General features: G+C 35.0%; 2 protein-coding genes across 2 annotated transcripts; one reads left to right on the top strand and one right to left on the bottom strand.

Moving 5' to 3' along the window:
* Positions 1-14,627: 14,627 nt before the first annotated feature.
* Positions 14,628-16,331, bottom strand: LOC136235892 (serine/threonine-protein kinase SAPK1-like). Its single transcript, XM_066025975.1, has 9 exons — positions 16,149-16,331; positions 15,998-16,072; positions 15,837-15,938; positions 15,710-15,763; positions 15,540-15,632; positions 15,375-15,467; positions 15,205-15,309; positions 15,036-15,134; positions 14,628-14,959 (listed from the first exon to the last, which is right to left on the bottom strand). Exons 1-9 carry the CDS (start codon positions 16,266-16,268, stop codon positions 14,717-14,719), a joined length of 984 nt encoding a protein of 327 aa, XP_065882047.1. The 5' UTR covers positions 16,269-16,331; the 3' UTR covers positions 14,628-14,716.
* A 3,333-nt stretch (positions 16,332-19,664) lies between these two features.
* On the top strand, positions 19,665-21,627 carry LOC136235448 (14-3-3-like protein). The gene is made up of 4 exons (XM_066025120.1): positions 19,665-20,350; positions 20,739-20,861; positions 21,116-21,232; positions 21,330-21,627. The coding sequence occupies exons 1-4, from the start codon at positions 19,874-19,876 to the stop codon at positions 21,384-21,386; spliced, it is 774 nt and encodes a 257-aa protein (XP_065881192.1). The 5' UTR covers positions 19,665-19,873; the 3' UTR covers positions 21,387-21,627.
* Positions 21,628-24,476: the final 2,849 nt, after the last annotated feature.

Below are 24,476 nucleotides of genomic sequence, written 5' to 3'. Positions count from 1 at the left end.
TTTATTATATATATATATATATATTATAAAACTATTTTATATTTATATATATAACTTTTCAATATATATTAATAATTAATCGATTCTAACCGTTTCGTTTAAATCGTTTAACAAAATCAAAATTTTCAAAGATTAATCTAATTAACTTCTAACGATTCAAACAGTTGAACCCTTAATCCACAAAACACGTATATCACATATACAAACATTGTTTTAATCAACCGTTTAATTCTACAAACCCCTTAGTTAATTAACCTAATCATAAAACATCTTAATCTCATCTTAACCATTTATCTTTAGATTAATTAACTAAATCAAATTTATTAATTAACCTAACAATAAATCTATTCAATCTGATTGAAAAACTTTTATTATCATATATGAAATAACGGATTTAACGCGGGCTCTGATACCACTGAAGGAAAATAGGCAAACACAGGAGTAGACCTGGGCATGGGCCGGCATGGGCTGGGCTCGGGCCGGGCCTGTCGGGCTTTTAATAAAACCTGACGAGCCCAAGCCCAGCCCAGCCCAGCCCATAAGAAATTTAGTCGGGCTCGGGCCGGGCTGGGCTCGGGCCTAAGATACAAATCCCAAGCCCGCCCGTCCAAGCCCATCTGTATATTAAAAAATATACAATTAAATACAAGTGAGAGTCTTAAGATACGAATCCCAAACCCGTCCATCCAAGCCCATCTATATATTAAAAAAAAATACAATTAAATATAAGTGAGCTCATATTACACACCCAACGCTTAATTGAAGCAAAAAATGAAGCAAACAAAAGACAGGCAGTGTGTAATTGTGTGTGAAAACTTCATATCAAATTGTAATGGCAATAAAATCAATCAGATATAGATGTTTATAACAACCACAAAATTGCAGACAGAAAACAAGTCTTAGGCTCCTAGCCAATCTGCAGGAGTTGAGAAAGTGCACATCATATTCATACTTCAAGCTCAAGCCTCTCACCAACGAAATCATATTCCTAAGTGTTTATAGTTATAAAGTTAATCAAAAAAAATATTTATATTTATAAAAAATATATTATAATTTATTTATATAATATAATTTATAATTTATATATATATATATATATATATATATATATATATATATATATATATATAGTACATCGGGCCGGTCCGGGCCTGCCCGATATAAAATTTGTAAAGCCCAAGCCCGTCCATTTTTTGACGGGCTTATACGGGCTTGGGCCGGACCGGGCCTAATAGCATTTTCATGTGTCCAAACCCGGGTAAATGGGCTTGGGCCTGGGCCGGCCGGCCGGGCTCGCTGGCCCAGGTCTACACAGGAGCAGCGGAAATATAATTTTTTTAGCTATTTTATCTATTTCCCTTTTTCCAAGATCCATTAATCGTTATTTCATATAAAGAGGGATAGAACGAAATACCTCTATTGACGATCTATCTACAGTTGCAAACGAAGTGCCCGCAACTCTGAGTCTCGGGTTCCACGAACACAAACAAAACAAACAATCAGACGATTAGAATCTCAACCAAAAGAATAGCAATCGATAAAGATTGCCTCTAATAAATCAACACAAGATCAAAGAGAAAAGGGAAGAGATAGAATTAATCGGATGGAAGCAAGCGGAGCAAATTTCTTCCTTAACAAGGGTGGCCGAAATTTCTCTCTCCTCCTCAATTAGGGTTGACCGAAATTTAGCAATAAGGGGGTATAAATAGCCCCTTGTATCTAAACCCTAGTTAGATAAAATTAGGTTACTTATTTAGAGTTTTATTCTAAATAATACTCTATAAATATTATCTATAATTATATCTAAATATAAAGATAATATTTAGTTGTTTGATAGAATAATAATTAAAAGCAATTTAATCACATTAAACCTTCTAATTTAATTATCCTATAATTAATTTAACCATAATTATAATCTAATCATAATTGTCTAAAATAAATTAATTCCCACATGTATAATTATATGTAATTTTCGCCCCCCTTTATATTGGGCCTTAATGAACTATATTGGGCTTCCATCTATTAATTACTATCCATTCCTCTTTTTGGTTCTAAGTCTTATGTGTGACTCATTAGGTTCTTATTGCTACTAGCCCTATACAACCATTAAATTAATTTTCCAAAATTACATTTAATAATTGTATAACGGAATGAGTGTGTGGACTGTGAATAGCAGAACCGTAAACATTCCCCCAGAGCTATAAGAAGACAGGTTGATTCCGTCATTGACCTTTCCGTATTAGTTACAATATAATTCGATCCTTTATAAACTACATCCTTGAACCGAATCTTATGACTATGGATTATGTCAAGTCATATATAGAGAGACGTTTGTTTTACTTGTACAGGCCGAGTTAACTCTAAATAGATAGGTTAAGTGAAATCTCTATTTCAATTCTTAAGCTATCACCTTGCAAGGATTTAGAGTCAACTATTCCATAAGTGATCCTTGGACATATCTCCCATTTATCAAGAGTGACAAATGCTCAATCCAATGTTAACTATTCTGCAATTACTTCCTGTGATACCCAACGCCTGCCCGCACACACCCCAGAGTTATCTCTGTTATGTATCGTGTTTGAACAGAGTCAAAGTATCACATTCCATAATCCAGAATCACTAATTAACATTCCTTTGAGTCTGAGGATTACTTATACCTATTAATACCAATGCGATGAACAGGTGACATAGGATAAATCCATCCATCCTGTTATCTCAAGCCGGGTCTGCAATCCTAATGTACTCCTTCACTAGATCCATGTAACTGTCCAGATATCCACATATTTGAAGCTTGTGAGATCAGCTCTCTGTCTCGACAGAAAATATTGTTACATGCAAGTCTCCACAGTATTGTGTCAATCTCTATTCAAAACATATTACTTGACTTGGGGTGGTTTTAAGTTTATTAGTTTATTATAATGTTTTGTCTCATTTCATGCTTATATGAACACTTTATAATCACTTTAAATAAACTTAGGGATTTCTTTTTATTAGACTTATTTAGTTCTTAAAAGTAATTGCCTTTATACAGTTGAAAACCATATCTTAGTAAAACAAATGATATAACAGAACAATTCATTTACAACTGGTTTATATCCTAAAACAATTGACTATAGGACACTAAACCCCAACACGTGGTTCCTTTGCTTGTGCAATGGCTCCATTGTTATCACAGTACAGAGTAATGTGATTTACAATGTCAGGCACCACTCTTAGTTCAGAGATGAACTTCTTAATCCAAATTGTTTCCTTTGCTGCCTCCGCAACTGCGATGTACTCAGACTCGGTCATAGAGAAGGCTATGCTTCCCTGTTTGGAACTCTTCCAACTGACCACACCCCCATTTAGGATAAACATGTATCCTAATTGGGATCTAAAATCATTCTCATCTGTGAGATGACTGGTATCTGAAAATCCTTCTATTTTCAGTTCCCCTTCTCCATACACTAGGAACATGTCTTTAGTCCTTCTCAAGTACTTAAGAATGTTCTTAACGGATTCCAGTGATCATCACCTGGATTTCCCTGATAGCGACTCGTCATGCTCAATGCAAACGTTACATCGGGCCTAGTGCATAGCATATCATACATAATCGAACCAATCGCACTGGCGTAAGGAATTACTGCCATGCGTTTCTTATCATCTTCTGTTTTAGGACACTGATGATTATTTAACTTCATCACATGTCGCATGGGCAAGTTACCTCTTTTTGATTCAAGCATGTTAAACCGCTTTAACACCTTATCAATGTATATAGCTTGTGAAAGACCAAGCAGTCTTCTTGATCTATCTTTATAGATCTTAATCCCTAAGATATAAGCTGTTTCTCCTAAGTCTTTCATAGAGAAGTTACCTGATAACCAAACTTTCACTGACTGTAGCATAGCTACGTCATTTCCCATCAGTAATATATCATCCACATATAGTATGACAACCGCGACTGAGCTCCCACTAATCTTCTTGTAAATGCAAGCCTCTTTGCAATTTTGCTCGAAACCAAATTGTTTTATGGTTTCATCAAAACGCTTGTTCCAGCTCCTAGATGCTTGCTTGAGTCCATAAATGGATCTCTGAAGTTTGCAAACCTTGGTTTCATCCTTTGATGTGAAACCTTCAGGTTGCATCATGTATACATCCTCAAGTAGGTTTCCATTTGGGAAAGTTGTTTTCACATCCATTTGCCAAATCTCATAATCAAAGTGAGCGGCAATAGCAAGCATAATTCTGATTGATTTAGACATGGCTACTGGAGAGAAAGTTTCGTCATAGTCAACCCCTTGTTTTTTACGATATCCTTTCGCTACTAACCTAGCTTTGTAGGTGCTAACCTTTCCATCCATGTCTGTCTTCTTCTTGAAGATCCACCTGCACCCAATGGGTTTTATCCATTCGGGTGGATCAACCAAAGTCCACATTTGGTTGGTATACATGGAATCCATTTCAGAATTCATGGCTTCAAGCCAAGATTTGGATTCTGGACTTATGAGAGCCTCTTCGTAGTTCTCAAGTTCATGGTCTAGCACGGGAACCTCTTCATCGTCTCCCACTAGAAAACCATATCTAACTGGGAGTTCACGAACTCTTTGATACCTATGACTAGGTAATGGGACTGCTTCGGGTTCCACTATCGCTTCCGATGTTTCAACTGGCGTTTCTTTTTGAACTTCATCAAGTTCAATTACACTTCCTGTTCGTGTTCCTTCCAGAAACTCTTTCTCTAGAAACACGGCGTGTTTGGATACTATTACTTTCTGCTCATCTGGATGATAGAAGTAATACCCTACTATTTCTTTAGGATATCCAATAAAGAAGCATTTATCAGATTTATTATCTAACTTGTCTGATATGACGCGTTTAACAAATGTTGAACAACCCAAAATTCTTATAAAAGATAATGTTGGTTTCTTTCCAATGAACAGTTCGAATGGGGTAGAACAGGTGGATTTAGTGGGTACTCGGTTTAGGGTAAATAGAGCAGTTTCTAAGGCATAGCCCCAGAATGTCTTTGGAAGATTGGCCATGCTCATCATGGATCCTACCATATCTAATAGAGTATGATTTCTCCTTTCGGATACCCCATTGTGTTGTGGTGTATACGGAGGAGTCCATTGTGAGCGTATTCCACATTCTTCTAGATAATTCAGAAAATCATCTGAAAGATATTCTCCACCTCGATCTGATCGAAGTATCTTAATAGTCTTTCCTATTTGATTTTCTACCTCATTCTTGAAGCATTTGAATTTCTCAAAAGCTTCTGACTTATGCTTCATCAAGTAGATATAGCCATATCTAGTGTGATCATCTATGAAGCTAATGAAGTATCTGAATCCTCCTCTTGCTTGTCCTGACATAGGACCACATACATCTGAATGTATTAATCCTAGAGTGTCTGATACACGCTCGCCTTTATTGCTAAATGGTGTCTTTGTCATCTTACCTTCTAAACATGATTCACACGTTTTCATTGATTCACAATCAATTGAATCTATAAGTCCATCTTGATGTAACTTAAGCATGTGTTTCTTGTTTATATGGCCTAGACGACAATGCCACAAGTAAGATGAATTATCTATTTGATGTCTTTTGGTATCAATTGTGAAAACAGAAACTTTATCATTCAATACATAAATGCCATTCAATGATATTCCTCAAAATTAGAAAATCCCATTTCTATAAAAATCGCAATTCGAGTTCTTAATTGAAACAACAAAACCATCCTCTACTAGACGGCTAACAGAAATAATGTTTCGAGACATCATAGGAACATATAAACAATCCCTTAATTCTATTACAAGTCCGGATGGTAAATTTAAGACATAATCTCCGATTGTGAGAGCAGCAACCCTTGCTCCATTTCTTACTCGCAAGTTTACGTCTTCTTTCTTCAAGTCCCTAGTCTACCTTAGTCTCTGCATATTCATGCAAATATGAGATCCACATCCGATATCTAATACCCAAGATCCAGATTGTGAAATTGAATTGATTTCAATATAGAACATACCCGAGGTAGAAGCACCGTCTTTTCCCTTCTTGAGGGAGGCTAAGTACTCCTTGCAGTTCCTTCTGCAATCCCGTCTTTACCATAAAAGTGGCATTCCCCTTTGAGCTTCTTCACTTGCTTCCCCTTAGCTTGGGCTGGTTTGGCTCCCTTGTTCTTCTTGGGATATCTGGGATTGGAAAAATTCCCTTTCCTCTTCTTGGATCCCTTAATAACAAGAGCAGGTATTGCCTTATCTTTCCTCATATTGGGTGTAGATACCCATTTTTGTCCGGGTCTATTTTCTTATCTTTTTTGTAAATTTGACTTAAAATGTAAACAATTCGTAAATTATTCAAAATATGTAGTGTTATCTCGAAAATAATTCGTTAGGAAAAATTGTATTATTAAGGCTAATTTGTCACATTGCGATATAAGTCGGTATAAATATCGATTTATATTCTAAAGGCGACTTAATAGAATTAAGGTACAATTTTAATCTATTATGAATTTTTATTCGAGATATTTTCCTCGTACTTTGAATAAAATCGAATTTGCCTGTACTCCACTTCAGATTCCGAGGCGACTAAAGGCCCTCGGAAAGTAGGGTCAAAGCCCACATTCGATCCAAGGCAACCTAATCCGATCCGAGGCAACCGAATTAAATCTGAGGCTACCAAATTAAATCCGAGGCAAACCGAATTACATCTGAGGCGACCGAATTACATCTGAGGCGACCAAATTAAATCTGAGGCAAACCGAATTACATCTGAAGCAACCGAATTACATCCGAGGTAACCAAATTTAATCGGGGCTATTGAATTTAACCACGTTAAATTAAAATTCAACCGAAGCGGCAAGGGTCATCCGGGTCAAGAGTGCAATAGGCGTTACAAAAGTTAAGGGACCAAATCAATAGTTTTGGTAAATCAAACAAGAGAGGTATCACAAAGAAGAGCTCGAATTCAGCCAAAAGATATGATGTGATGTGGAAGACTTCCGAAGCTTCTGCACAGTAAAAAAGGTAGCCAAATATCCATCCCACTCCTCAAAGGGTAGGGGTGTAATATAATAATTATCCAAAAACAGCCTGTAAACTTGATCGTTGTAGTATAAATAGAGGCAAGGTCCCACGAGGAAAAGGGGAAAAAAGAAGGAAAAGATCTCTTCTTTTTGTTACTGTATAGGGTAATCTTAGTTTACTGTATCTAAGTAGCAAGGTGCAGTCGAAGCGTCTAAGCAGCAGGGCGCATCGACGAAAAACGTCTCGGATCAACATCTGACTGTCCAAGTAGTTTGAACAACAAAACAAGACAACCACAGCATCTAAGTAGCAGGGTGCAGTCAAAGCGTCTAAGCAGCAGGGCGCAGTGACAAAAACATATTTACAACAAGACGTGATTGTCCTAGCAAACAGTCACTATATCTAAGCAACAGGGTGCAGTCGAAGCGTCTAAGCAGCAGGACGCATCGACGAAAACGTCTTGAAGTAGCATGTGGTTATCTTAGCAATTCAGTCAGCGAAACAAGACAGTCACTGCATCTAAGTAGCAGGGTGCAGTCGAAGCGTCTAAGCAGCAGGGCACACCGACGAAAGCTACAAGATAGTCACAACACCAATTCGAACCTGAAGAATGGCCGGTCAAAGCCATTCTGAGACACTTCAAGCGTTTCAGATACACACGATAAAAAAAATCAATCAGGAGCGGGGAGGCTGCAAACACTCATTTCTAACCCTTTTTAATTTTGTTGTATAATAAAAAAGGTGTATCTCGATCTACTTTGTATACTCCATTTTCAATGGAGATATACAAAGGGGGGCAGCTGTAGATACTCATTTTTGTCCGGGTCTATTTTCTTGTCTTTTTTGTAAATTTGACTTAAAATCTAAACAATTCGTAAATTATTCAAAATATGTAGTGTTATCTCGAAAATAATTCGTTAGGAAAAATTGTATTATCCAATTGTTTTCTTGCTTCCATCCGCCTATCTGATCTTTTGAATAGGCTAATTTGTCACATTGCGGTATAAGTCGGTATAAATATCGGTTTATATTCTAAAGGCGACTTAATAGAATTAAGGTACAATTTTAATCTATTATGAATTTTTATTCGAGATATGTTCCTCGTACTTTGAATAAAATCGAATTTGCTTAAATTTGAGTTGTAAATTATTTATTTAGGTTCAAATGCCAACCAATCGGGTCGATTCGTCAGTCTATGCTAAATCGGTGTGATTCGTAAACAGTGAACTGTAATTAATGCCGTGTCAAGCGGTTCCTTAAATGCCGTGTCGGCATTTTTTTATATGATTATTGGTCGGGTTCTTTCTATGACTATTAGTCGTGTATGCATGTTTAAATTATCTTGTCTACAAATTTTAACAGTCAAGTTGTTATAATTAGAGTTGCATCCCAGAATGCTTATTAGCAATTAATTAATTTTTGGCTAATTGGAGTATACTAATAAAGACAACAATATCTTACCAAAAAAAATAAAATAAAGACAACAATATAACAGTATGCAAACAAACTTAAGCTTTATTAATATATAAATACATAGGTACAATTACATTTTTGGTACAGATATCTAACCTATGATTACATCTTTTGCAGAAAAAAAAATACTAATAAAGCAGAACAAATGTAGCGGACCCGGAGGCCCGCCCTTCAATATCAGGAGTTTCTGTACTCCACTTCAGATTCCGAGGCGACTAAAGGCCCTCGGAAAGTAGGGTCAAACATTCGATCTAAGGCAACCTAATCCGATCTGAGGCAGCCGAATTAAATCCGAGGTGACCAAATTAAATCTGAGGCAAACCGAATTACATCTGAGGTAACCGAATTACATCCAAGGTGACCAAATTAAATCTGAGGCAAACGAAATTTCATCCGAAGCAACCGAATTACATCCGAGGCGGCCGAATTACATCCGAGGTAACCAAATTTAATCGGGGCTATTGAATTTAACCGCGTTAAATTAAAATTCAACCGAAGCGGCAAAGGTCATCCGAGTCAAGAGTTCAATAGGCGTTCCAAAAGTTGAGGGACCAAATCAATAATTTTGGTAAATCAAACAAGAGAGGTATCACAAAGAAGAGCTCGAATTCAGCCAAAAGATATGATGTGATGTGGAAGACTTCTGAAGCTTCTGCACGGTAAAAAAGGCAGCCAAATATCCATCCCACTCCTCAAAGGGTATGGGTGTAATATAATAATTATCCAAAAACAACCTGTAAACTTGATCGTTGTAGTATAAATAGAGGCAAGGTCCCACGAGGAAAAGGGGAAAAAAGAAGGAAAAGATCTCTTCTTTTTGTTACTGTATAGGGTAATCTTAGTTTACTGTATCTAGTGATTGAAGAAGAAGAAAGCTTAAGAAACTCAAACTCAAAGTTGTAATAGGAACAGAGACATAATCAAAGGTAGTAAAACTACCACCTTTACATATCTTATCTTTCAATAACGTATATACCTGCTTTAAAGCTTGTTATTTTGTTTATTTCTTTTTGCTCAGCTCTCATATTCACAAAGTATCTTGTTCACACGAGGTTAAACAAAATATGAGCTCAGATATAAGTGAATGATAAACTGAAACTGGGTTTCACCAAAAGAAAAAAACATCAAGTTCATATTTTCTTAAGACAAAAATGCCTTCCCAAAATCTAACAAAGAGATGGTCGCAGTTTTTGCCTAAGAAGAAAAGAATCGACATTTTTACTGGTAAAAAGCTTTTTCTTTCAAAACAAAAGCATTTTCATCATGGCCCTCTCTCATTTCTTTTCTAAAAAAAACAAAAAGAACCCTTTTTGACGTTCCAAAAGGTAGAACAAAAGCAAGTTCCTTTGGGGGGCAGAGAAATCATATGCATAAAAAGGCAGGTTCTTTTCGTATGAAAAAGACAACCAAAAAATACCAAGCATTCATTTTCATCCAGCAACATAGAACATGAATGGGGTTAAAATAGCAAACATTAATCCTACATTTGAGTTCCAGAAACTCAAAGAACCAAAAAAATACCAACACAGCAATCATTCATTTTCATCCAATAACACAGGATAGGAGTAGATTAGGAACAGCACATAGCACTCTCAAGTTTGAGTTCTAGAAACTCAAGAAACCAAAGAAGCCCAACACAGCAAGCATTTAGCCCAAAAACGCCGAATATGGTTATGAGAGCTCTCCGAACTCGTGATAAACCCAGGGAAAAATAGCCAAATCAGAGAAGAGAGTGTAGAGAGAGAAGACCACAAATCACCAAGCTTACCTTGCATGTCGAAGTTAGGACTAGATCGGACCTCCTCAGGTCCTCAAATGTCCTCATCGGAGGTAGAAAAGGGGCGGTCGCCGCCGTCGACGGAACCCGTTCGATAGGGCCTCTTAAAGGCTCGAAAGGACACGGGAAGCCATAGGTCTTGGTAGAGAGAGCCCACGGAAGGGTGAACGAGAGTGAAAACGGTGAGTAAAATGGCCGGAGTTGGTGGAGCCGAGGAGATCGGAATGAGAGAAAGTGAGGTAAATGCATGTAGGAAGACGAAGGAAAGAGAGATGGAGGCTGATGATAGGAATGGTTAGGGTCAATACCCTAATTTGTAATATAGCATTTAAATCCCTGTTGGATTCGAGATAGATCAAGGCCCTTGATCTAATGTTGGTCAAGTTTAATTAATGGCCTTGATTTAACCATTTGTGCTGCAGTAATTGATAACCCATTTGGTAAACATTTAAAGTCCATCTCCAATCCACATTTTAAGCTTTTATCTAAGGTCCATCTTGTATTTTATTTTCGTTAATGGTTGATCAATTTGGGTATGTATATATATACAATATTCTTTTTTTCTTCTTCACTAGTTTAGTTCTTGTATTGATTAATTCTATTTCAAATAAGTAGTTGGCTAATTCGGTTTTTGAGACTAATTTAATGCATAATTTGATTTGTATATAACCTTTTTTATATATATTTTAAATTAACCCCTTTATTATTTCGGTTATTTCAATTCGATCCCATTAGTTATGAGTTGTTTCGATTAAGTCCCTACGAATTATGGTTTACCTCCTTTTGTCTTTACTTTCTCACCTTTAACCCGTCAATTTTAATTGCTTTAATCAAACACTTTCCAATTCTTAATTTAAACTCATTTATTTTATTATCATTACGTTACTTCCTAAAATAATTAGATCAATGAGGGTAATTAGCTTTTAGTGTTTATTAGTCTAATTCCATAAAATTAATTTAAATATCCAGTAAGCTAATCAATTGGATTTCATGAACTAATTTAAATTTTTCCCAGATTGTGTAAATTGATTAATTATTCAAGTTGTCTATTTATACACTCATACATTTCTTTTGATTGGTGTTGTATTATATTTTATTTCATTTTAAACCTAGTCTAATTTGTTCCATATATATATTCTTTTATGTCATATGAAGTGTCTCTTCAGGTCCTCCGTCTTTTCCTTGGCACCTTGAAATTACATCAATATCAATTTCTATATTATTTAAGAATACTTTAACTAATTTGAAGGGATTTAGATGAGAAGAAAAATTACAATAGATAGTAGATAAGGCTGGACATGCATGTCCTATTTTCCAAAAATACTAAAGGACTAAATAACTATTATAGATGATCCAAATATGTCCATAACACCAAACACGTAAAAGACTCAATCAAATAAATTTAATTGGCTGATTACATAAACTATTTATGTAATATTTAAGTTAATCAAATTAATCTTTTATCATTTAATTTTATATACTCTGTATCCCGTTATATTTCTAGTCTTGATTTGCTTTAGCATACATCGGACACAAACAATTTACATTGGTAGTTATGGACATATTATCTAATTATTCCGTTGAGCCAGAAATTGAATAAATGGTCAACCCTAGGGAAATACTAACTATTACATACTTCTCTTCAGGTCCTTCGTCTTTTCCTTGGCACCTTGAAATTACATCAATATTAATTTCTATATTATTTAAGAATACTTTAACTAATTTGAAGGGATTTAGATGAGAAGAGAAATTACAATAGATAGTAGATAAGGGTGGACATGCATGTCCTATTTTCCAAAAATACCAAAAGACTAAATAACTATTATAGATGATCCAAATATGTCCATAACACCAAACATGCAAAAGACTCAATCAAATGAATTTAATTGGCTAATTACATAAACTATTTATGTAATATTTAAGTTAATCAAATTAATCTTTTATCATTTAATTTTATATACTCTGTATCCCTTTATATTTTAATCTAATCTAAATGCATCAGAATACAAATTAGATAAAATATAACTTATACATGATTATGATTATCTTTATTTAATTGATTCATAAAATTTTATTTAACATTCCAACATAATTAAAATAAAACTTTAAATAAAATTTCAATCTAATAAACTACCAACGAGGTTTATTCTGGATTTGAACGAATAATTTTCAATAAAATGATTTTCTAAAATTATACGTTTTTAACATTTATCGACCGACTTCCGAGAAGTCGGTCTCGCTGCCGCCGCAAAGCAGTAGCCAGGAGTTGCTGCCTTGCGGCAGCAACTAATAGCTGCTGTCACAAGACAACAACATGAACTGCTGCCTTGCGGCAGGAGTTCATGATAATGGGAGGGGTTGCTGCCCTTATTATTTATTTATTTTAAAATTTTAGTTTTAAAATAATTAAAACAGAATACCAGAGCATAGTTGGGATGTCTGTTTTTTACACTCTCTCGCTAGATCGTAGATTGATCGTTTTTCCTCTTGAATAACTTTGGCGTGGGAACAACGTGACTGGTAATGCAAGTTCGTGATTCGAATTCTTCCACTGCGTATTCAATGTTAATATGCGCTTCAAGAGCTAACCCGATAACCCTGCGTTTGAACTCGTATGACTATTTGAGTAGAAATTCTTCAAATAACAATTAAAAGAATTAAATAAAATTAAAATTTGTCAAAATATAAAATAATATACGCAAATTAAATAACACTAAACTTAAAAACACAAATAACATATAAACTAAAAAAAATCATATAATATTTTTAAATTGAAAAAAATAAAATGACATTATTTGCCTTACATCATCTTTGCCGCAAGGTTTTGCAGCTCCTTTTGTGTTACAAAACCCAACACGCTGTATCTTTAGAGTAGGATTGTAGAGTAGGATTGAAGATGGTCTAGCCAAAATTTTGAAGTTGCATAAAAAAACACCCACTATAGGTAGGGGCGGAACCAAGGGGGGGTTAGGGGGGCTCGAGCCCCGGTAGGTGGTCGGAGAATTGAGAAAAAAAAGTAATTTTAGTAATGGTGTCTCGTAATATTTTGGAGAGAATTATATTGACTCTATGTAGTATTATTTCAATGTTTAAAGGTAGATGAGATGATTAAGGATGCTTACTTCAATTTGAGAGGTTTATGTTCAACTCCTTTCAACCTCATTTTTTTTAAAAGTTTTTATTTTATTTTTCAATAATTATAAAAACATGTTACCGGGTTAAGCGGTTTTTTTTTTCTTTTGTTCTTTTTTTCTTTTCCCTTCCTACCAAAAAAAATAAATAAAAACATGTTACTATTATTAATTAATTAATGGACTCTTTATTTTTATTTTGATAATTCTTTTGAATTCATTTTTAATATTTCTTTACCATTAAAAAAATAGACATGTTTAATATTCATTTTTATTATATCTTTACCATTAAAAAAAGTAAACATGTTTAATTTTCTATTAGTTCAATGCTAGTTTCTAAGAAAATGATAATATTTTTACAGTTTTAATGCATTGAAGGCTAAAAAAAATTTTGCACAGCTCTAAGGGGCTGGACTTTGAAAATTTAGTGTCAACCGCACAGTTAATTTTGATTTTTTTTTTATGTTTTGAATTTTTTTAATGATATGTTTGAGCCCCGGATCATCTGGGGTTCTGGTTCCACCACTGACTGTAGGAGACCTTGTTTCATCTCTTTTCGTCCCACTTCAACAACTATTTGTTTGTTATTTTCTTGCATGAACCTTTCAATGTTGATAATAAGGGTATAGCTTTGGCTATGTGCCTCTTGGAATTTGGCTCTTATTTCTACGGAGGATACAGAAGGACCTTAAATAGGGATGACAACGGATAGAGGTAGTGCCAATCTTAAAATCTTACCCGTTTGTTTTTTCATCACCCGTACCTGTCTCATTACCGTAACGAATATACTTCATGAATCTCATTCCCATCTTATTTAAATCATGGGTCCTCTTACACTGTAAGAGCATATCCAATCCAATTCCCCTTAATTCCATTCTCTATCCTAATTCTGTATTTTTTTCTCCAACCCACTAATCAAATTTCTTCCCTAAAAATAATATTCTCCTCTTTATTTCATTTCACACACAACATTTACTAATACTATGATATCTTTTACATCTAAAACATACATTTAATAAAAAAAACTAACAAAAACATTAAAATAACGGTTCCCGTAAAATGGGGAACCATTTTCCTTCCCTAAAAGAAGGGAATGATATAGGGAGGGTAACAACATCTCCAATGTTTCTTATGAGGAGCGTTGGAGATGTTCTAAGAATTAATAGATAAAATTAAAAATATTACAATTTAATAAAGCATAAGCATAAGAATAATTTAGGGTTTTCTGAAATTAATAATAGTAGTAATAGTATAATGTTGTTGAGGTTATTCAAGTAGAATGATTTTAGAAAAGTATAGGTTGTTTGAAGATAGAGCATATATGTTGCGGTTGGTCATATAGGGCAGACGAAATCGCCACTGAGAGTGAAGTTCATATCTTCAGTATCAGCATCAAGGTCATCGAAATCGAAGGTGGTAGGAAGCTTAGGCAATTCCAGAGGTTTTCTTACCTCTTTTATTATAGAGTGAACTTCTTCAATGCTTTGAGATGGGTTGTTCACATCATTACTTTCCCAGCTTGAGCTTCCTCCTTCCATCAACCATGGATGCTTTTTTATTTCTGGAATGCTTATTCTCTTCAACCACAAAATTACTTACCTATTAAAACCATAATATATTAATTTCTGGAATAAACTTGTCATCCATACATACCTTTTCAGGATTTGCTACAAATATTCGAGATAACAGATGTTTGCACTCCACAGAAACCCGCACATAATCTGGAATCGAGTAGTGGACACTTAGTATCCTCTGCAACAGTTAACATTCATTCATTTATAAAACAATAATATCTGCCTACACTGCAACAACAACAACTTACCCCTATAGATTTTCTGAAGTTTTTTGGATCATCAGGATCCTCGAAAGGATATGCTCCAACTAACATCACATAAAGGGTAGCCCCACACGACCAACCATCTGCAATCTATAAATCTTCAATATTAGACATGCCCTTTCCTTTCTTTTCAAAGTATTAAAATAAAATACCACCTTCCCATCATACTCCTTCTTCGGAAAAACCTCCGGTGCTATGTAAGCTGGAGATCCTACTGTAGATTTTGGTTGAGAATGCAATACAGCTGACTACAGAACAAATATATTATATTATTTTATTTTTATGGATTTTAACCAATTGCAATTACTAACATAAAATACATTTGAATAGCCAAAATCACATATCTTGACACGCGGTGCTGTGCTTCCATCTAGGAGCGTATTTTCAAGCTTCAGATCTCTATAGCAGATTTGTTGTACCATGGCATAGCATTAGATTGATTCTACTGTATTAAAGACAAGTGAAATAATAAGCAAAATTGATTTTATACCATTGAATGGCAGTAGCTAACTCCTGATATCAATTGGTGGAAGAAGAACCTTGCCTGCACCTCACCAGTACTGTGTAAATGTAAAAGTACATCTACAATACTTACAAATTAAATCAACACAAATTACCTCATCTTCACTAAATCTTCCAGCATTACAGATCCTCTCAAAGAGTTCTCCGCCTCCAGCATACTCCATTACAATGCCTAGATGGGTAGCTGTTAACAGGACCTGCATCTCAAATTGTCTTAAACTCAAAACTAGCCTTGGACATCAATGACTAGAAATACCTCTTTGAATCTGACTATATTGGGATGCTTAAGTGATCGATGGTTCATTATTTCCCTTTGAACATGTTCACCAATCTGCAATTGCAAAACAAAATTAAACAGCAAACAGAAAATTGAATCTCACTAAGTGTAATTAAAGAACACTACAGACCTTGAGACCTCTTTCAATAAACTTCACAGCAAAAAGCTCTTTTGTCCATTTATCTCTAACCAGTTTGGCTACTCCAAAATTCCCAAACCCAATATCTTTGACAATCTCATAGCGCTCCATAGCCAAGCAGTGAGTGTTGGAGAGAAGTTACATACCAAGTAGGAGAGATAAAGATAGATACGCGTAAAGACAAAAGATAAACAAAGGAAAGAGGATTGAGTTGGGTGTGTGCAGAAATTCTTATTCAAGGTGGAAAACTCATTCGTTAATCTATTTGAAACTAGGATAGACTACCAACAAACAAAGTGGAGGCCCACTCTTTTGGTGCATTTAATAAAGATATCTTCTTCTCTACATCCTAATAACTCTCTATTATTAAAAGGGAAAATTACAAAATTGGGTCAAATGGGAGGCTCATTTACATATTTAACCCATTTACTCATCCTACTATATATCTAGACTGATTTTGTGTGACTTTCCCATAATACCCCTAACCTTCCCACTTCCCACCACTCGCGAACAGCCGCTCCCCTTATCTCCTTGGTTACGCGAAAAGTTGCTCCTGCATTAATGATTTGAAGACTTTTGATCTTCCTTTCTTCCTTTAAATTACACGAAATCTGCACCATTTCGTCAAAATCACAATGAAATTCTCTTTTTCCTCTCTCCATCTTTTGATTCTGCAACTTCCTAACCCTAGAAAATGAATCCATGGTTTTTCATCTTCATGTTCGTTGCTTGGTTTCTTTCTTCTTGTTACCATCAAAGAAATGGTTTTTCTACGATATTTGCTTCGTTCTTCCCATGTTATCATATTGTTATTGTCGCTTTTGGGGGTGAAAAGGGCGAAAAATGTAAGTATATGTTGTTTTTTCTGCATTTTTTCATGAATTCACTTCGCAATCGATGGTTTCACGAAGCTTTGCGAAGAGAAAGAGCCTGGAAAGTGACGATCTACTTCGTTAATCAATGATTTCACGAAGATATGCGAAGAGAAAGAGTCTGAAACGTATGGATCTACCTCGTGAATCGATGATTTCGCGAAGTCTGCGAATAGATCCACATGTTTCAGACCTCGCAGACTTCGTGAAAGCATCTATATGCGATGTAGATAGTCACGTTTCAGACTTCGCAGACTTTGCGAAACAATCGATTAGCGAAGTAAAATCACCTCTTTCCTTGCACATTTACATTCGCATGCTTCGCTAATCTTCATTTCGCGAAGCCAAAATCGTCTTTTTCCCTGTCTAACACGATTAATTTTTTCTGAAGGTGGTTGAATACGTAACATCCCTTTCTGGAAGGCGACGTACTGGACTGCATGGGAGATGATTTTCCTTCCTGTATAGGGATTAACTTCCCTCAAGATTGACACATTCACTCATAAAATGGTTGGTTAGGAGAGATTGTATCAATCTTGGGGTGCACTATGGGACACGTCCATCCCATGGTGCCAATCTTCAAAGTGAACCTAACTAATTCGGTACCAATTTTAAATCGGATGAGTAATCTTGGTGTGCACCGTGGGACACGTCCATCCCAAAAGGTCTGGAAGTCCAAACCTTTTGGGATGAGAAATGGAAGTCCAGACCTTTTAGGATGGATGTGTCTCATGATGCACACCAAGATTACTCATCCGCTTCAAAATTGGTACTGGATTAGTTAGGTTCACTTTGAAGTGATTTGTTAGGAGTTTATTGTGGCAATCTTGTTGTAAATTTTGATAATGTTATGATTTGAATGTTGTTATTGTGGCAATCTTGTTGTAAAGTTTGATAATGTTATGATTTTAATGTTAGAATCCGTTGTTGTTTGCCATTTTTTTTGTTATATACCACTTCGCGAATTAGCTTCAAAACATATCCAGCCTTCGCATATGCGAACTAAATTCACCAAGCAAAACAAACTTCAGCTTCGCAGGCTTCGCATATGCGAACTAAATTCATTAAGTAAATCCAAACATTAGCTTCGCAGGCTTCGTATATGGTCGAATCTGCGAAGTTAGACGGGAGAGAGACAGCCGCGCGTAAATATTGAGGGTATTATGGGAAAGTCACACAAAATCAGTCTAGATATGTAGTAGGATGAGTAGATGGGTTAAATATATAAATGGGCCTCCCATTTGACTCAGTTTTGTAATTTTCCCTTATTAAAAACTAAAAACTACCAATGCCCTCAGTATTCTTTGCTCCGCTCCGTGGAATCTAATTCTTTCTCCAATCTGCTGTTTGATAAAACTGCAAATTAAGTAATCAAAAAATAAATACTGAATTTTAAGTGCTGAATATTATAAGTGCTGAAAATATTGAATGATTTAATTTATATAAAAATATTAGTTGATAATATTTAAAATGTTAAGTTAAATATTTTCACTTATCAAAATAAGTGGTTTTTAACTTAATTAACTAATTTAAGTGGTGGAGAAGCAACTGTTATCAAACGCACTTAAATTAAATAAGTACTTAACATTTTAATTTAAATATTTAAGTGGTTTATCAAGCAAAGTCAGACATCACATTCCTCTTGTCCTGTGATGTCCTTAACTATTCACTCGAATCGACAATTTCCCTTTGTTTTTTTTATGGGATTTCCATTCATTATATTCGTATCGAAAGTCAATATATTCATTTTTTAATATCAGCTCCACATTTACCGTACCAATTGATGTATACCAGAAATTTAAAAAATAAGTTTGAATAAAATAGCCTCAACCAATCTTCAATCTTCAAGTAATCTGCAAAATAGAGGAGCTATCGTCTCGCTGACGTAAGCACTTCGACGTTGGAGTCAGTGCCATACTCAAATCTAGATAGTAAAATAAAAAGATACATACTAGTTTTAGTCATATCTTTATGGTCACCATGTTCCCTATTTATATTGGCAATATAATGTTGTTGTAACCATATTTTGTTAGCATCTTTATTTACACTTGTCAAGTTGTTATTAGGATTTCCCAAGATAAACCTTAATATGTGAGGACATCTATATTTTGAGTAAGAAAAACTCGACTACCTATTACCGAGTCTTTTTTGAACTACGACGTGTTTGTGCCTTTATGAGATTGCATTTGATGACTCTTGGGAGCAGCTTTATGAGCGTTAAGTCCAAACCCGATAGCGACTTTATCAAATTAGAGTGTTAGCATCATTAATTTTAATTAATGAACTACAAACAAAATTTTAATATTTATATGTTTGAAGACGGACAAAAGCTAGTTTAGGCTAACTTAGGAGTTGGAGAAAAGAGCACGAAGAGCTCAACTTAGGCCCACTAGTTGAAATATAAGCCCAAGATAGTATCAAAAGCGCTAGATTCCCCACCGCTGCATTTCAAAATTCAAATGAAACCATTTCTCTATTATTCTATGGGTATATAAAAAAGAGAAGGGTATAGTATATTTTTCTTTTTCAAAAAATAAATAAAAAAAAAACACTTTTTCTTTTTCTCTCTTTTTGGCTCAATCAGTCCCCGTGTTGCCAGCTTGCTTTTTTACCTGCCAGCCAAACAGAACACACTCTGACTCTCTTTTCTCCAATCCAACGGTTGCAATTAAATCTCCCTTCATCTTCCTCAACGCAATCATCGCGGCACCCTTCCCCCCCACTAGCCCCCAAAATTAGCCATCCATTCTCTCTCAAAAATAACTCCTCGTCCTCCTTCCTCATTTCTGATTAACAGATCTAATCTACTCTCTCTTTCACACCGTTTCTTTCCTTCTTTCAACAATGGCTTCGGCTCGAGAGGAGAGCGTATACATGGCCAAGCTCGCTGAGCAGGCCGAGCGCTACGAGGAGATGGTCGAGTTTATGGAGAAGGTATCTGCATCAGCCGACAACGAGGAGCTCACTGTTGAGGAGCGTAATCTTCTCTCTGTTGCTTACAAAAACGTGATCGGAGCTCGACGTGCTTCCTGGCGTATCATTTCCTCCATCGAGCAGAAGGAGGAGAGCCGAGGCAACGAGGATCATGTATCCGTGATCCGTGATTATAGGTCCAAGATCGAGTCCGAACTCTCCTCGATCTGTGACGGGATCTTGAAGTTGCTCGACTCTAGGTTGATTCCTTCTGCTTCTTCTGGAGATTCCAAGGTGTTCTATTTGAAAATGAAGGGAGATTACCACAGGTATCTCGCTGAGTTCAAAACTGGAGCTGAGCGGAAGGAGGCTGCTGAGAGTACCCTCACTGCTTACAAATCTGCTCAGGTTTGTTCTCGGTATCTTTATCTGATTACCTCGCCTTCATTTAGATTTGCTAGTTTTCTTCAACTTTTCCTGCAAATTAGTATCCTTATTTGCTTCCAATATTTCTTTGGTCAAGAATTTTGTTAGTGTTTACTTATCTTATGTTTTGATTATTTTCATATGTTTTGCAGTTTTATTGTGTGCTTTTAAGCTTGACATCAAGTTTCGCAACCGTGATATATTAATGTATTTATATTTCTGTTAGATATTTTACAAGTTAATGTATCTATAACTCTGATTTGTCTCTACGTGCATTTTCTTAGGGAAAAGAGTTATTGCATCTAATGGTATGTGTTCTGTTGAATATTTCGTCAAATAAGATCCAATTACAATCGATTTCTTCTTGCAGGATATTGCAAATGCAGAACTTGCACCAACTCACCCAATTCGTCTGGGATTGGCTCTGAACTTCTCTGTATTTTACTATGAAATTCTGAACTCTCCTGATCGTGCTTGCAATCTGGCTAAACAGGTACTGATAATTGAACTTCTGTAATCGTTATGCATCTTACGTTTATGTGTTAAACCAAAATGATGTTTGAGCTATAGGGTTGACATGAGACGAATTAATCAACCTATACTTTCTCCACTGCCATTATGTTGGTAGTGTCACCAAAGTAGACCTATATGTCCAAGTTTTGGACTTCATTTTTAGTTTTTATTTACACATTCACTATTTAGTTTACAAATTGAGAAAAGATTCATTCCCTTTCTGGAACTTATCAGGCTTTTGATGAGGCAATTGCTGAGTTGGATACTCTGGGTGAGGAATCATACAAGGATAGCACTTTGATCATGCAACTTCTTCGTGACAATCTCACCTTGTGGACATCCGACATGCAGGTAGTGAATTTAGCTCTGTTTTACGTTTTACCCTTTGTTTGATTTGTTTATGCACACACACGCTTATGCATTTCTGAAACTTTATTTTGTGATGCAGGATGATGGGGCTGACGAAATTAAAGAGGCACCAAAACCCAGTGAAGAACAGCAGTGAGACTTCTTCACTGCAAATTAGGGTTGAACTTCTCCGTCATATGTTTTTAATAGGAGAAGCTGCTTGTTGCTAATTTGCTTTTTGCCATTTTCGAGTTTTAGGTATTCTTGTCTTGGTTATGAATTGTGGACAAACCAAGCCCCCCCCTTTTTTTTTTCTTTTCTAGTTTGTCATATCAATTATGTTTTGAATGGGTCTTATTTCTTGATGATATTGAAGCTTTACATCTCTTGGCGTTAAAGTGCTGTAATACATCTAGTAAAACTGTAAAAGTTTGCGAGGTGCTTAGATTATTGTTGAGTATAGGAGTTGATGCATCCAAACATCTATCTACATTCTTGCCCTTGATCATATTTATTCTCTGGATGATGAATTACTTCATCAGATCTGCAAAATGTTGGCAGCGAGTTGGTTATTATGACAGTTACCCAAGTAGATTTGTGTCCTGTGCATGGATGATGGATCATTGTTACCTTTCCTGGAAGATGAATGCTGAGTGGCTCTTGGCATAGATCCTATACCTCGTGGGTTGATCTAAGAATGACCACTGACTGCACTTTCTGTTCCTGATTCGTGCCTAAGTTTGGTTAAGTACGGGTCCTTTGATTAAGATTTAGAATACATTGGATTGACTTGGGATTCAAAATTGGTGATGTGATTCTATATCATGAAATAATTTAAAGTGTTAAGGATATAATGAAATAATTTTTGGTTTAAACATTTTTATCATGAAATAATTTTAGGTTTAAACACTATAGTGGAGTAAAAAAAATAAATAACTCTTTGTTGGGGTGAATTAACATTTTGTAGATGGAGGCTAAATGAAGATTATTGCTGTCAATTTTTGACATGATAAAATGATTTATAAGATTATTCGTTTGTGTTATTTATATATATGAAATATATGGATGCACATAATAGCGATGGAGGGCGTGGATAAAGGGCTATTGGGTTAATTAAAAATGAGAAATTTGCATAGAAATTCACTTTTGAAAAACTATTTACAACTAAATAATTTTGAATTATGTCAAACTAGTAAAATTATTATTTTTAAAGCTTAAAGTTTATAAATTAGGGGGCTAAAATATATTGTCAAGAATTTAGGATTTATGAATTGGAGTTTAAACTTTTTAAATTAGATATAAAAGCATATTATATTTGGTATATATAGAAAAAATGATATATTAAGAATTAAGTTTGATGATATGATTTAGTTATAATTTTATAGGTAATTATGATATTTGTGTAAAAACCCATTAAAAATCTCATTTTACTAGTTGTCGGGCAAAAAGTTGTTTCAAATTAAAAATGTGAAAGATAAAAATTTACTATTTTCCTTACTAGTGTAAAATTTGGACTTTAGAGATATTCTACTATACTTGATACATCTAACTAATTAAAGAGGGGTGCATACAAATGACACTAATTGATAGGTGTGGTAGAATTTCCCTCTCACTGCCTCTAAAATTTTCATGTAACTTGAAATTGATTGGTATTGACTGGCCTATTAAATTGCAATGGGATAAAAGCTTGACCTACTCAGCTAGACGATTATAGGTCTGTCAAAGGATTTTGTTTAATATATTTGAAGTTTTCATAAAAAAAATAAAATAAAATAAAAAAAAAAAAAAAATATATATATATATATATATATATATATATATATTTGTAGTGAATCAAATTTGATAAGTATTTTGCCTTGGTTTAATGTTTACACCCTTAAACTTGACACGTTTTGTCTATTGATACCCTAAACTTTTAAAATAACATATTACATATTTATAGTTGGTTTTAAAAACTATCACACGCCTATAGTTGACTTTAAAAATTCATCATACACAATAGTTGGCTTTAAAAACCTATTACACACCTAGTTGGCTCATTCGAACCTATTACACATAAGATCGTTGATCTATCATTTTTTACGGATGAAGTGGCATACGTGCTATAGAAAAAAGGAAAAGCACGTGAGTTCATTCTGTATGTCGCCTCATCTAGCAAAGATGATCGCTAAATGATTTCGTGTGCAGGAGGTCCGAATGAACCAACTATAGATGTGTGATAGATTTTTTTAAGGCAACTAGAGGTGTGTGATAGGTTTTTAAAGCCAACCATATGTATATGTTATTTTAAAAGTTCAGGGTGCCATTAGACAAAACTTGTCAAATTTAAGGGCCAGAAAAACAAAACGTCCTAGTGGCTTTTTTTCAAAAGGAAAATTTTGTATTCCCTTTTACATAAAAAAAAAAAAAAATATGTGTGGGCCTCCTCCTTCACATAATATTTTATTCTAAATAAATAATAACTTTTTATGTGAGGGGTATAGTTTGTAACACCAAATTAAGCACACCGGATTTTCTCCTCTATTTGTGGATTTTTCCTTTATTTGGGACCCTTACGAGGAATTAATCCTTATAAAGGCCCTAATTTAATATATTGCACACTGTGGAGCTCAACTAATCCAGAGTGAAATAGGTAGACTTTCTACCGGTTTCATTTTGCAAAGAAACCGGTAGAAAAATTACTAATTTTTTTTAATTAACCGAATTAGATTTATTTTTTTTTAAAATTTGAAACCGGTAGCATTGCTACCAGTTTCAAATCTGTGTCATTCTATGGATTGACATCGATTTTTTTTTTCTGCGAGACCGGTAGGAGTGCTACCGGTCTCACTGATTTCTTTAATGAGATCAGTAAGAGTGCTAACCCACCCTTCCCTTTTCTATACATAGATTTACTCACTCTCCTCTTACCCTTTGAATACATTTACCATCCCCTTCCTATACACATAACTCATTCAACCGTCCCTTTTAATACATTTAACATCCCCTTCCCATACTCGTAATCCCCCTACTAATAATTTTCATATCCAATTACCTTAAACTATATTCTAGACTTTATATAATATGGCGATAACAACTTATTGTTATCGGTAATGCCTTTTGGGTTGAAAAATGATGGAGCCACTTATCAGCGGGCGGTGACAGCCATTCTCCACAATATGATCCATAAGGAAGTCGAAGTCTATATTGATAATATGTTTGTCAAATCTATGACCAGAGAAGAACATCCTATCATTTTGTATCGTTT

The sequence above is a fragment of the Euphorbia lathyris genome, chromosome 7 (genome assembly GCF_963576675.1).
Source record: "Euphorbia lathyris chromosome 7, ddEupLath1.1, whole genome shotgun sequence".
Classification (NCBI taxonomy): Eukaryota; Viridiplantae; Streptophyta; class Magnoliopsida; order Malpighiales; family Euphorbiaceae; genus Euphorbia; species Euphorbia lathyris.
The sequence above is the reverse complement of the archived record's forward strand: the minus strand, read 5'-3'. Positions and strand labels throughout refer to the sequence as shown.

What these genes read in the sequence shown, in the direction of transcription:
- LOC136235892 (XM_066025975.1), bottom strand. Translation starts at nt 16,268, where the DNA reads ATGGAGCGCTATGAGATTGTCAAAGATATTGGGTTTGGGAATTTTGGA. An exon ending in GTGATTTTGGCTATTCAAAT is followed by an intron (nt 15,468 to 15,539) that starts GTATTTTATGTT and finishes TTTGTTCTGTAG; the next exon opens with TCAGCTGTATTGCATTCTCA. An exon ending in ACTTCAGAAAATCTATAGGG is followed by an intron (nt 15,135 to 15,204) that starts GTAAGTTGTTGT and finishes TAACTGTTGCAG; the next exon opens with AGGATACTAAGTGTCCACTA.
- LOC136235448 (XM_066025120.1), top strand. Translation starts at nt 19,874, where the DNA reads ATGGCTTCGGCTCGAGAGGAGAGCGTATACATGGCCAAGCTCGCTGAG. An exon ending in CTTGCAATCTGGCTAAACAG is followed by an intron (nt 20,862 to 21,115) that starts GTACTGATAATT and finishes GGAACTTATCAG; the next exon opens with GCTTTTGATGAGGCAATTGC. An exon ending in TGTGGACATCCGACATGCAG is followed by an intron (nt 21,233 to 21,329) that starts GTAGTGAATTTA and finishes TTTGTGATGCAG; the next exon opens with GATGATGGGGCTGACGAAAT.